Source organism: Drosophila ananassae (assembly GCF_017639315.1).
Source record: "Drosophila ananassae strain 14024-0371.13 chromosome 4 unlocalized genomic scaffold, ASM1763931v2 tig00000073, whole genome shotgun sequence".
Classification (NCBI taxonomy): domain Eukaryota; kingdom Metazoa; phylum Arthropoda; class Insecta; order Diptera; family Drosophilidae; genus Drosophila; species Drosophila ananassae.
In genome coordinates, this window is record NW_025319042.1 from 650,352 (window position 1) to 662,665 (window position 12,314).

Sequence of the window (12,314 nt, forward strand, 5' to 3'; positions counted from 1 at the left end):
TCAAACTCTTCATACCAATTATTTAAAAGAAAAGCACTTTCTACCACCTTTATACCAGAGAATTAGTTTTATTTTATTAAAATAATACCACCAACTTCCAAAATTAATGTATACAACCCACCACCTCACTAATGTTACTAAATCCATCTCTCCTTATTAGTTCTGCAAGTTCTAGATTAATTTTGTTTACAACTTGAGGTCCGTGGTATATGAGAGCAGTGTACAACTGCACCAAAGAAGCTCCTGCCTTTATTTTTTTATATGCATCAGCACCACTTGAGATTCCTCCGCACCCTATCAATAATATTTTGCCCTTAGTAAATTTGTACATATCGCCCAATAACTCGGTTGAAAGTTTAAACAGCGGTTTGCCACTCAACCCACCACTCTCATTATGGTGAGAATGCAGATTATCTCTACTTACCGTAGTGTTGCTTACTGTTAATCCGTCAATCTTATATTCCAACGCAAGCTCAGCGATATTTTCTTTCGTTTGCTGATCTACATCTGGTGAGATTTTTAATATTATTGGTATGGATTTAGAATTATCAATTGATTTTCGGGTTAGAGTTACGGATTTCAACAATTTCGATAATTCTTGCTTATTGTGCAGATTGCGTAAATTAGGCGTGTTTGGGGATGAGATGTTCAGCACTATATAATTGCTCTTTCCATATACTATCTTTATTAAGTCAACATAATCGCTGATTTGGTCCTTTGATGTACTGTTTTTTCCTATGTTGATGCCAAAAATGCAGTCATCAAGCTTGGTTTCACCTATTTGTTTAAGAAAATAGTCTATTCCTTTATTGTTAAATCCCAATCTGTTAATTACCCCTTGATCTTTAATTAACCGAAAAATTCTTGGCTTTTTGTTTCCATATTGTGGATTACGAGTTACAGTACCAGTTTCAATAAACCCAAAACCAAATGAGAGCATAGGCCTTATAACTTCTGCATTCTTGTCAAAACCTGCAGCCAGACCTATGGGGCTTCTGAGCTTATTACAAAAAAATTCACACTCAAAGATTCTGGTAGCTCTATAGGATTCTTATAAGGCATTTTCTTTAATGCCATAATTGCCAAAGAGTGAGCAACTTCGGGCGGTAGTAAAAATAGTAAATTACGTTTGTAAAACACTTTGCTTATTTTTAGTTTATTTTTTACCATGAAACGCTATAAGAGTATAACCATAACTTGAAAAGAAATTGATTTTACTATGGACAAGCTTTCTCTATAGGTTACACACTTAAAGCTACTGTTAACTTTTACTAGATATAGAGAATGAAAGAGGCCGGGACCGGAATTGAACCGGTATAAAAGGATTTGCAGTCCTCCGCATAAGCCATTCTGCCACCCAGCCGTTTTTTATGTGTAGATATCCATTATATCTTTTAGCATAGATAAAGCCTCCTCCCTTTTGCGTTGAAAAGTGTTACGTCCAATGATTGAACCATTACCGCCACCCTGCTTAATTTCTTTCGCTTCATTGTATATGTTATCTACTTCCTTCGATTCACCACCAGAAAAAACTACTATTCTTTTCCCTGCAAAACAAGACCTTTTAACATATTCAATTCTTTTAGATAATGATTCAATATTTTCTGTTTCTATTTTCTCCCTTTCCAAATATTTAGTTGGAAGTTTTACTTTTATTATATTAGCGCCAAGCAAAGCTGCTATGTGTGCAGCATAGGCAATAACATCAACTGCTGTTTCGCCTTCTTTGGAAATTCCTTCACCGCGTGGATAAGACCATAGCACTACTGCAAGCCCATAAGATTTGGCTTCAGCTATGATTCCACGGGCTTCCTCCATCATATCGAAACACTTAGCAGAACCAGGATATATAGTAAATCCGACAGCTAAGCAGCCCAAACGCAGCGCATCTTTCACAGAAGAGGTTATTGCCTGATCAGAAGTCAGATTCTTCGAATGTAAAGAGTTGGAACTATTAAGTTTCAAAATAAGTGGGAGCATTCCAGCATAAGTTGCAGCACCAGCTTCAATCATACCAAGTGGAGCAGCATATGCACTTACTCCCGAATCAACCGCAAGCTGAAAATGATAATGTGGGTCATAAGCATCAGGGTTAACTTCAAAACTTTTAATTGGACCATGCTCAAATCCTTGATCTACTGGCAGAATCACTAACTTGCCAGTGCCGCCAAGCTTTCCATGCATGAGAATACGAGTAAGATTTGCTTTTACCCCGGGGTTTTCACTTTCGTAGTGGTTTAAGATTTGTCTTATTTCTTTACTCATTAACGCTATGAAGTTCATTTAAAGTATAGCAAAAACCACAGTTGAAGCAAAGATCTTTTTATGGTTCTTGTCCTGCAGGTGTACCTAAAGATGTAACGTTAGGATTGGTGGTGTGCTGTTGTGGCTTTTTTTGGATTAAATCTCTAAAATACATTTTGACAATAGGAAGAACAAGTGGCATAAGCACTAGCTTGTAGTCATACCATGCAAATTTTTCTTTATAGCTAAATTCTGCATCTTCTTCATATAAGCGCTGAATGCAATGTTCACTATATAGTTCAGATGCCTTTGTAAAAGTTCTAAGTAAAGCAATAAGTAATAAATCCAATGCTAAATTAATCATCAGCATTGTTCCATATTGAGCAGGCCAGCCATTTTGTGCTACCTCTGACACTAGACCACATATAGCAAATGTTGCTGCGATACATATCACATAATTATCAGCAGCAATAAGTAGATTGTATCTTCGATTTAATCTATCCAGATTTTCCTCTTGTGAACCTTTTTGTTTACTTGCTGCATAAATAATACCACAAAAGGATATAATAAATAACAACGGCCAAATCCCTATGCTAAATGCATAAAATTGATAAGCGATGCTTTGCACCGTGCCACTATTAGCAAGTTGCGATAAGCAATACTCAACTTTCAGCGATGGAGTAAACACCGCATTTGCTAATATAAAAAATAAAAGTGCTCTATTTATAGCTTTGCTTCTACGTGATAATATTCCATAAATTTTTGTTTGCCTCCTCCGTTCTTCTTCACTTGATAGCCTTTCATATTGACTAGGAGTTTTTCCTTCTTTTAAAGCGTTGAGATGCTTCTCTAGCTCTTTTTTATCTGCACTAAGTTTTTGAAACTTTTCTGTAGCTATCTTTTTCTTCTCTTCATCTTTTTCTTTGTCAGGGTGGCACTTTAATGAAAGCTTTCTAAAGCTCCGTTCAACTAACTTGAGTATATCGTCAAACTCCTGGCTTATTACTTCTTCTGCTTTTATTTCTAGTCTTGAAAATAAATTCTGTAAATCGCGATTACTGTAATACTGATTTCTAGTTAAACTTGCCACTATAGCCTCATTATTCTTAAAATAAGTATACTATCAGTGTAATAAAAAAACAAGAATTTCAAACTATATCAAAAGCAATTTTATTTTCTACTTTATTCATATAGATTCTTAATTTCTTTCCTTTTATTAATTTACGATTCAGTATTTCTTCCGCTAAGTAACTTTTTATCTCTTTTTCAATAAGTCTCTCTATCGGACGTGCTCCCATTTCCTTACTATAACCTGTTTGTGCAAGATAAGATTTCACTTCATCTTCTACCAAGCAGTTTATGCCTTTTTGCGTCAGCTGCTTTTTCAGTTCCTGAATAAATTTATCTACAATATGCAGAATTATATCCGCATTTAAGTCAGAAAAAGAAATAATCGCATCAAGACGATTACGAAATTCAGGGCTAAAAACCTGTTCTATCGCTTTTTTACTATCACCAGTGTTAAATTTTTTATGCCCAAAGCCAACAAAACTTTTGCTGCGTTCAGCTGCTCCTGCATTAGTTGTCATAATTAAGATTATATTGGAAAAGTTAACTTTACGTCCGTAAGTGTCTGTAACGCAACCATAATCCATAATTTGTAGCAATATATTATAGATATCGCTATGAGCCTTTTCAATTTCATCAAGCAGCACAACACTATATTGATTATTAGATACAGACTCTGTGAGTAATCCACCCTGATCATAACCTACATATCCAGGAGGAGAACCAATCATCCTTGATATCGTATGAGACTCAATATATTCGGACATATCAAAGCGTATAAGATTCATGCCCATGCTTTCTGCTAATTGTTTTGCTAGCTCGGTTTTACCAACACCGGTTGGCCCTGCAAAAAGATAATTTGCTAAAGGCTTATTGTAATTTCTCAACCCAGATTTAGCAATTTTAATAGAATTAACAAGAGATTCTATTGCCTGCTCTTGGCCAAAAATCACCTTCTCTAGATTAGCTTTTAAAGACTTTACTTTCTGCAAATCATCAGATTCAGATCCGCAAGGCACATTTGTAATTCTAGTAATGGTATTCTTAATATCTCTACTATTTACAATTTTACCCCTGTTTCTTAGCAATTTACAATATGCCCCTGCCTCATCAATAACATCAACCGCTTTATCAGGTAATATTCGCCCAGTAATATACTTATGCGAAAGTTCAGCCGCAGACCTAATGGCATTCTTTGTATAATATACTCCATGATACCCTTCATAGTAGTGCTTTATACCATCTAGTATCTTTATCGTTTCATTAACAGAAGATTCTTTAACATTAATTTTTTGAAACCTTCTCGCTAGTGCTTTATCTTTTTCAAAACTAGTGCTGTATTCTCTATATGTAGTTGCACCTATACAACGCAGTGTACCTCTTGCAAGTGCAGGTTTGAGCAGATTACCGGCATCAAGAAAGCTACCACTTGTAGAACCTGCTCCAATGATAGTGTGTATTTCGTCAATAAAAAGGATAGCACCTGGTTTTGCCTCAATCGCTTTTATTATGGATTTTATTCTCTCTTCAAAATCACCTCTGTAGCGTGTCCCTGCAAGGAGTGATCCTAAATCCAAAGCATAAATTATACTGGACCTGAGCACACTCGGAACACTGCCTTCAATGATTTTGAGTACCAAACCCTCAACTATTGTGGTTTTGCCAACACCTGGATCTCCAACATATAAAGGGTTGTTTTTTCTACGCCTCAATAATATTTCTATAGTGCGATTTAATTCATAATCACGACCAATAACATAATCTATTTTTTTGCTTCTTGCATAGTCATTTAAATTTTTACAATAACTTTGTAGAATTTCCTCATCTTTTAGTAGCTCACCTTTATTTACTGTAGTAGGAGCATCATTATTTTTATCAAGTTTTACTTTATGATTAGTGGTGTATTCATCTATATCGTTAGAGTATTTCATGTTAGATATGTGGTAAATCAAATTGGAATCTTTCGCACTTTGTTTCTGCAATAGATCTTCAACGTATAAATCTTGCCCAGACAAAATTTCTACTAGAACACTTGCTCCATTTATTTCTTTTTTCCCCAAGCTATGAGCCCGTATTATTGCTCTGTGTATTATGCATTGAAACATTGAGCTAGGTTTAACTCCACTGATAATCAATTCAGAACTGCTTTGTAAAAACCCTTTTATATTATTATTATAATCATTAGCCTTAATATTGCATCTTGATAGAATGTTATCCATACTGATGATTTCATCGGCTCTGATATTACATCTTGATAAAACGTAATTTACATCCACGTCTTTAGTTAACGCCAGCAATAAATGTTCTACTTTCGCATATTTAAGATTAAAATTAGAAGCAATGAATAGTGCTCTATTCAAACTTGCCTCTAAGTTTTTGGAAATCATCTCCTATTCTCTTTAAAAGTGGGAACTCATATATAATGAATAGCACACAATTATTAAAAAATTTGAAATCCAGCAGTTCGCTGTAGCCAATTTGAATCCCACTCTGGATCTACGTCATAGCACCGCAATATCTCAGCATAGATTCCGCTAATGAGTAGCGGAATGACGAGTTTTACGCTTATCAAATTGTAGGTAAATCCTATTTAATACGCTTTTTCTAGTACTCTGCTTTTCTTCTTAAATGCATTGATCTTTTTTCTACCGTATTTAGTCTTTAACGTACTTGGCCTTTTAAAGACCTTTTTGCTGTTACGTTTTTTAAATTGCACACTACAATCAAAATTTAGCTCTCCTTCTTTGTCTGCCAGTACAGGCAGTCTTCTCTTATCTTGAGGTGTAACAAAAGATAGCGCATACCCTTCAGCTCCAGCGCGTGCAGTTCTACCTATACGATGAATATAGTCAGCTTGCGATTGTGGTGCATCATAATTGATAACATGTTGAATGTGGGGAATATCAAGGCCGCGAGAAGCAACATCTGTTGCAACCATGATTTGATTACGGCCACGACGAAAAGAATTAATGACCCTTTCGCGCTTGTGCTGCCTTAAATCACCATGAATTGCTAAAGCGCTATAGTCATCTTTGTGCAATCTGTGAGCTAGCTGATCCGCTCCTCGCTTTGTTTTGACAAAGATAATGATTGATCCTTCGCGCTGACATAGTTGTGTAACAAGCTTTTCATATTTTTCTGATTCTGATGCATAAACAATTTCTTGCTTAATTTTTACAGAAGTTGTAACCTCACAATCAACAGAAATACGTTCTGGTCGATTAAGGTACTTCTCAGCAAGTTTTACTATATCTCCAGGAAGAGTTGCAGAAAACATAAGAGTTTGCCTTATTTTAGGCAAATGCTTCATAATTTCTTCAATCTGAACTCCAAAGCCCATATCAAACATACGATCCGTTTCATCAAGCACAAGAACGCTAACATTGCGAGTAATCAAAGTTTTACGCTCAATATGGTCTATAATACGACCAGGAGTACCTATTACAATTTGTGGTTTTTTCTGAAGCTGATTTAGCTGCCTAAAAATAGGCTCACCACCAATCAACAAAGCGACCCTTAGTGCAGAATTTTGAGATAAGAGTTTTCTTATCTCATTTGTTACCTGATGCGCAAGCTCTCTGGTTGGCACGATGACTAAAGCTGAACCAGTGTTAGGCTCATTCAGCAACTTAGCAACCAACGGAATAGCAAATGCTAAAGTTTTTCCAGTCCCCGTTTGAGCAGATCCGAGAATATCTTTACCTTGTAGCGCTAAGGGAATCGCTTGTATTTGAATCGGAGTTGGGACGAAAAGATTATTTTTATCTAGAGCTTGTCTAAGCGAAGCTGGGAGACCCATCTCATGAAAATTATTCACAATACGTTAATCCTGTTAAAAGACTTCATAATAGATTAATCTTCCAATCTTAAATTTATTGCAGATTTTTTATCTTCTCCGTTTCTACCGCGCTCCTCTTTAACCTCATAACTCACCCTTTCTCCTTTTATTCCCTTCTCTTTATTCTCTCCTTTAAGTGCCTCAGGTCTTATTCCCGAACGTTCCAATGTGCTAATATGTACAAAAACGTCACCCCCTTTACCTTCTGGCTTGATGAAACCATAGCCTTTTTCGGCATTAAACCATTTTACATTACCAAATTCCATTTAAACAACTCCTAAATTATTAACTAACATTACTAATGTGATGAAAAACTTTGAAATTACGATTGAGAATGCTTTAAGCTTAGCTATTGAAACTAAACCTTTATACTCCATAGTCTATTCTTAACATTACATGACAATAATACACAATTGTTGTACTTGATGCAAATAAATTTTTTAATCGTTAAGCGAACCTGCAACCGTCATTTCGCTAACTTTAATCGTTGGTGAATTAAATTGCCCACAAAAAGTTAGATCATCTGCAACGACTAAATTGCTAAACATATCCTTCAAATTGCTAGCAATGGTAATCTCATGTATTGGATACGTTATTTTTCCATTTTCTATAAAAAATCCGGAAGCGCCTTGGCTGTAATCGCCATTGATTAAATTGACACCAAAACCAAATAAATCAGTTACATATATTCCCTCTTTCACTTCCTGAATTAATTCTTCAAACGATACATCACCATTCTCAATGTAGAGGTTACTAGCTGCAGGAATAACTGCAGCATTACTTGCACGAGTTGCACTTCCGGTTGTTTCTGAGTCTAATTTTCTAGCCGAGTATAAGTCTAAAATCCAATTTTGTAATATTCCGTTTTTTACAAATATATTTTTCTTGCTAGTTATCCCTTCTCCATCAAATGGTCTCGATGCTATGCCTCTTGGCAACAATGGATCATCGATAATATTAATTCTATCGTTGAAAATCTGAGCGTTTAAACTACCCCTCAAGAAAGAACTGTTGCTTATAATACTGCTCCCATTTATAGCAGAAGCAAAACTTTTTACTAGCCCTTTTGCTGCTCTTTTTTCAAAAATAACTGGAAATTTACCAGTTTTCATTGTACGTGAATTCAATTGATCAACTGCTCTTTTTGCTGCTTCTTTTCCCATTAACTCTGGCAACTTTAAATCACTAAAATTACATGCTATATCATAATCGTAACCAACCTTCATTTCACTTTCTCTTCCAGCAACAACAGAGACCTGATTAGCAAAGGTTGATTTACTAAACGAGCCAATAAAACCAGAAACAGTCGATAATACTGTATTCACTAAAGCGTATGAAGAAGAGGCTCCTTCAGAATTAGTGATACTCTTATGTGCAAGGGCTGAATTTTCTGCAGCTTCAGCAATTTCTTTTAGGTTATCAACGGTTACAACATTATTATCTGAGATACTTAAATCTGCAGAAGAGATATAATTACTACCATTTACAGCAAAATTAATGCAAGGATCTTCTGGTGCATTCTTTGCCATTTCTACCACTTGGCTTACTGTATCACTCAGATTATTCAAATCGTTTGTAGAAATATACGCAGCTTTGTTTTTACCTGCTATAGCTCTGATTCCTACAGTGCAATTTTTAGATTGTGATATTTGCTCAATTTTTGATAGACGCTGAGAAACTGAAGTCTTATTAGTTTCATATATTGTAACTTCCGCATCTTGATTTTGCTTTTTTATTAGTTTAGTAATATCTGCTGCAATATTTAATATATTCATTTTCTATTCCTTAGATTTCTATAAAGATTCTGCACCACCTATAACTTCAATTAAATCAGTCGTAATCGCTGCTTGACGAGAACGATTATAAAGCAATGCTAATTTGTTCAGTATCTCTTTAGTGTTTCTGTTTGCTGATTCCATAGCAACCATTCTAGCACTATTCTCACTCGTTGCACTTTCAAGTAAAGCAGAGTAAAGAGCAATTACAACGTAATCTTGAACCAAAGATTTTAAAATAAATTCAATATTTTGTGGTTCATACTCATAGCCGTAATCTGTTATTGGACCAGCCAGAGAGTTATCAATCAAGGATGAGTCTTTACTCCATGGTTTTATTGTTTCCAACATTGGTTTTTGCGTGAAGGTATTATAGAATTTGCTATAAAAAACTTTAACTTTATCGTATTTACTTAGATCTATACCACCAACCAAAGCTTCTACGTGCTTTAACGTGATTCCCTTACTATTTTCAATTTTTAAGATACTTTTAGAGTCAAATCTATTTTTCCCTATATCAAAAGCTTTTTTACCAAGAAATACAATATCTACTTTTTTGCCATTTGTGATTAACTTATTTTGACTAAATTTGACAATAGAAGAGTTAAAGTTGCCGCACAAGCCACGATCAGACGCAACAATGAATACTAGGTAAGAACCGTTGTTACTGACATTTAGAATTTTTGCCAGTAATTCTTGATCAACTGATAGCATTAATGAAGAAATAATGCTATGCAGCTTAGATATATATAATTTTGAATTTGATAATTTCTTTTGGCTTTGTAATAACTTTGCTGCAGAAACCATTTGCATTATTTTCGTGGTTTTCTGTACAGACCTAATATTCTTAATTCTTAAGGATAATTCCTTTAAGCTCTTCATTTTGTATACAACCCTGATTTATTAAAATATATAACTGTTAGTGTCTAAAAGCAAGTTTTTTTGACATTAAAACCAAGTCTAGCTAAGAAACTTGCAGGTTTATTGTTTGGAGATAAGGATTATATTAAGAAAGTGCTCTAACTTCAGCAATATCAATGTGAAAGTAGCCTAATGGTAATTTCTACACTTTGTGGAATTTTATAATATATAATAAACACAATTAAAACTATTACAACTTGAACACTTATGATCCCATTGTTCTAGTTCCCTGTTACAATTTTTACATTTCCAGCCTGGATCAGGCAAAGCTTCTGAGCCCATCTTGTTTAGCCAATAAATTACCTTGTCGTGTTCTTGCAATGTAACCTTGAGTTGTATTACAATAAAGTAGATTGACATGTAATTAGCTTTTTTCATAGCAGTGTCTAAATATTGACTTGCAAGATCATATTTACCTGAACTCATTGAGGACAAAGCAAGTAAACAGTAACTAAAATAATAATCAGGGCGTAAGTTGTATAGTCTTTCAGCACCTTTACTATTTAAATTGATGTACATTTTAGCTGACTGAGGAGTAGGATTTACTGTATACTCTGCCTCTAGCACTGCAGAAGCTTTTCTGATTTTTCCAAGTTTAATATATAATTCTGCCTTTAAATAATTGATGGGCTGAAAAATTGCACTATAACGTTGTGCTCTAAATAAAGACTTTATAGCCTCCTTAAAATTTCCTTTACTTTCATATTGCTTTGCTAAAGCGCAATAAAACACTGCAAACATTTCTTTATGATCAAAGGGGAGAAAAATATTGGACTTAACTGCTTCCTTCAACCTCAAAATTGCATTAATCCAATCTTCTTTCAATATGCAATGCTCTATTTGAAAGGGAATAGATAGCATTTTATCGTTAATTGAACTAGAGCAATATTCTATAAATTTTTGAAAGACTACTTTTTCTTGTTTGAGGTGGACAATCAGCTTATTGGCTAGAAGTAGAGCTAAGTTACGATTTTTATTTGCAATATTTGTTAAACCGTTACTGAAAAAGCTGTAATTTCCCGTCTTACCTGAGTTAAAGAGCTTTATTAAAGACAACCTATCGCTCTCCTCACTCAGACTTTTAACTAGCTTTTGGGCATTCTCTATATTGTCTAAGTCTATGCTAAAGAAAGCTTCAAAGAGAAGCAATTCTTCCCTATCCCTTCTTCTATTTCTTATGTTGGCAAATGTTGATGAAATGGAGGAAAAAAAGCGTACAAGTGTAATTAATAAAAATAATAAAACTACACAAGTAAAAATAATGAAATATAGATCAATACTTATAGTGTAATTGCCTAATTCCAATTTTATTACTTCACCACTTACCTTGACCCATATACCAAATAAAAACGAAAAAGCGAAAATTATAAAATAAATCATGAGATATATTGTAATAAGTGATGATATATTGTTGAAATATTCTTAGAAGCTACAATAAAACCATTCAATTTATTCAGCCATGGCTTGAATTCTGAATGCGTTAAATTGCTTACTGTAACAGTTATATTTTGCCAATCATTATCATTTATTGACTCCTCAATTTCTGCGAATTTTACTCTTAATGGATCATTTCGGTCGTCTACCTTTATCCAGTTTGAAATGATCTTTTTAGACAATGTACTTTTGTTGTAATCGATAGTATCAATAGTTTTTTCAAAAGATAACTTCAATTCGTGTAAGGTATTTATCTCTTTCAAATTTTCTAATTCATCTACTGCATTTTCTATCTCTGGATCGTCAAGCTCTGATATCAAAGGCTTTATTGAATTTATATGGTTATAAAATTTTGCTTCTCGCAATAACGAATTCTTCATTTTAACCACAAGTAATAGCAATTTTGCAAGGTTCTTACATCTTGAGTTATTATCACCTTGCTCACATTGAGTATGCTGACTTCTCTTGAGGTCAAATATCTTTTTTTCTATTCTAGATTGATTAACTTCAAGCAACATTCTAAATTCATCCATGTTTTCCGTTAAAGCTTTCACATTGTTTTCACTCTCTTGCTGATTTATTTTTAAAAAGATTATGTTATTTATTGTGATGTAACCGGTAAATAACAATACAATTAAGAACCAACCTATGTACTTTTGCTGAGTATCATTCATAACGTAGTATCTCCGCAGGATCTTGTGCAGCTGCCTGCAACGCAGGAGCAATTGTCGCTAAAAATGATAAGAGTAACGCAAGTGCAGAAATATTTACTACGTCTTGGGGTACTAATATCACTGGCAAACTTGAAAAAAAGTATATCATAGGATCAAACAGCTTGACGTTAGTAATGTTTTCTAAAAACACTCTAATGCTTTCGATATTGAGAGAAAAAACGACACCTATAATACAGCCAAGACAAGTTCCCGTAAAACCGATTAATAGACCACAAGCGCAAAATATACGCATAATGCTTCCACTTGTTGCACCAAATGTACGCATAATTGCAATCGCGGATTTCTTTTCTTGCACTATCA

The 12,314-nt window shown here is 34.3% G+C and overlaps 1 protein-coding gene and 1 non-coding gene across 2 annotated transcripts; both read right to left on the reverse strand.

Annotated features, from left to right (window-relative positions):
- Positions 1-1,291: 1,291 nt before the first annotated feature.
- Positions 1,292-1,363, reverse strand: Trnac-gca. The gene has a single exon. It is a non-coding gene; the product is annotated as a tRNA-Cys (tRNA).
- A 4,433-nt stretch (positions 1,364-5,796) lies between these two features.
- On the reverse strand, positions 5,797-7,572 carry LOC123257880 (ATP-dependent RNA helicase CshA-like). The gene has a single exon (XM_044717852.1). The coding sequence runs from the start codon at positions 7,109-7,111 to the stop codon at positions 5,903-5,905; it is 1,209 nt and encodes a 402-aa protein (XP_044573787.1). The 5' UTR covers positions 7,112-7,572; the 3' UTR covers positions 5,797-5,902.
- Positions 7,573-12,314: the final 4,742 nt, after the last annotated feature.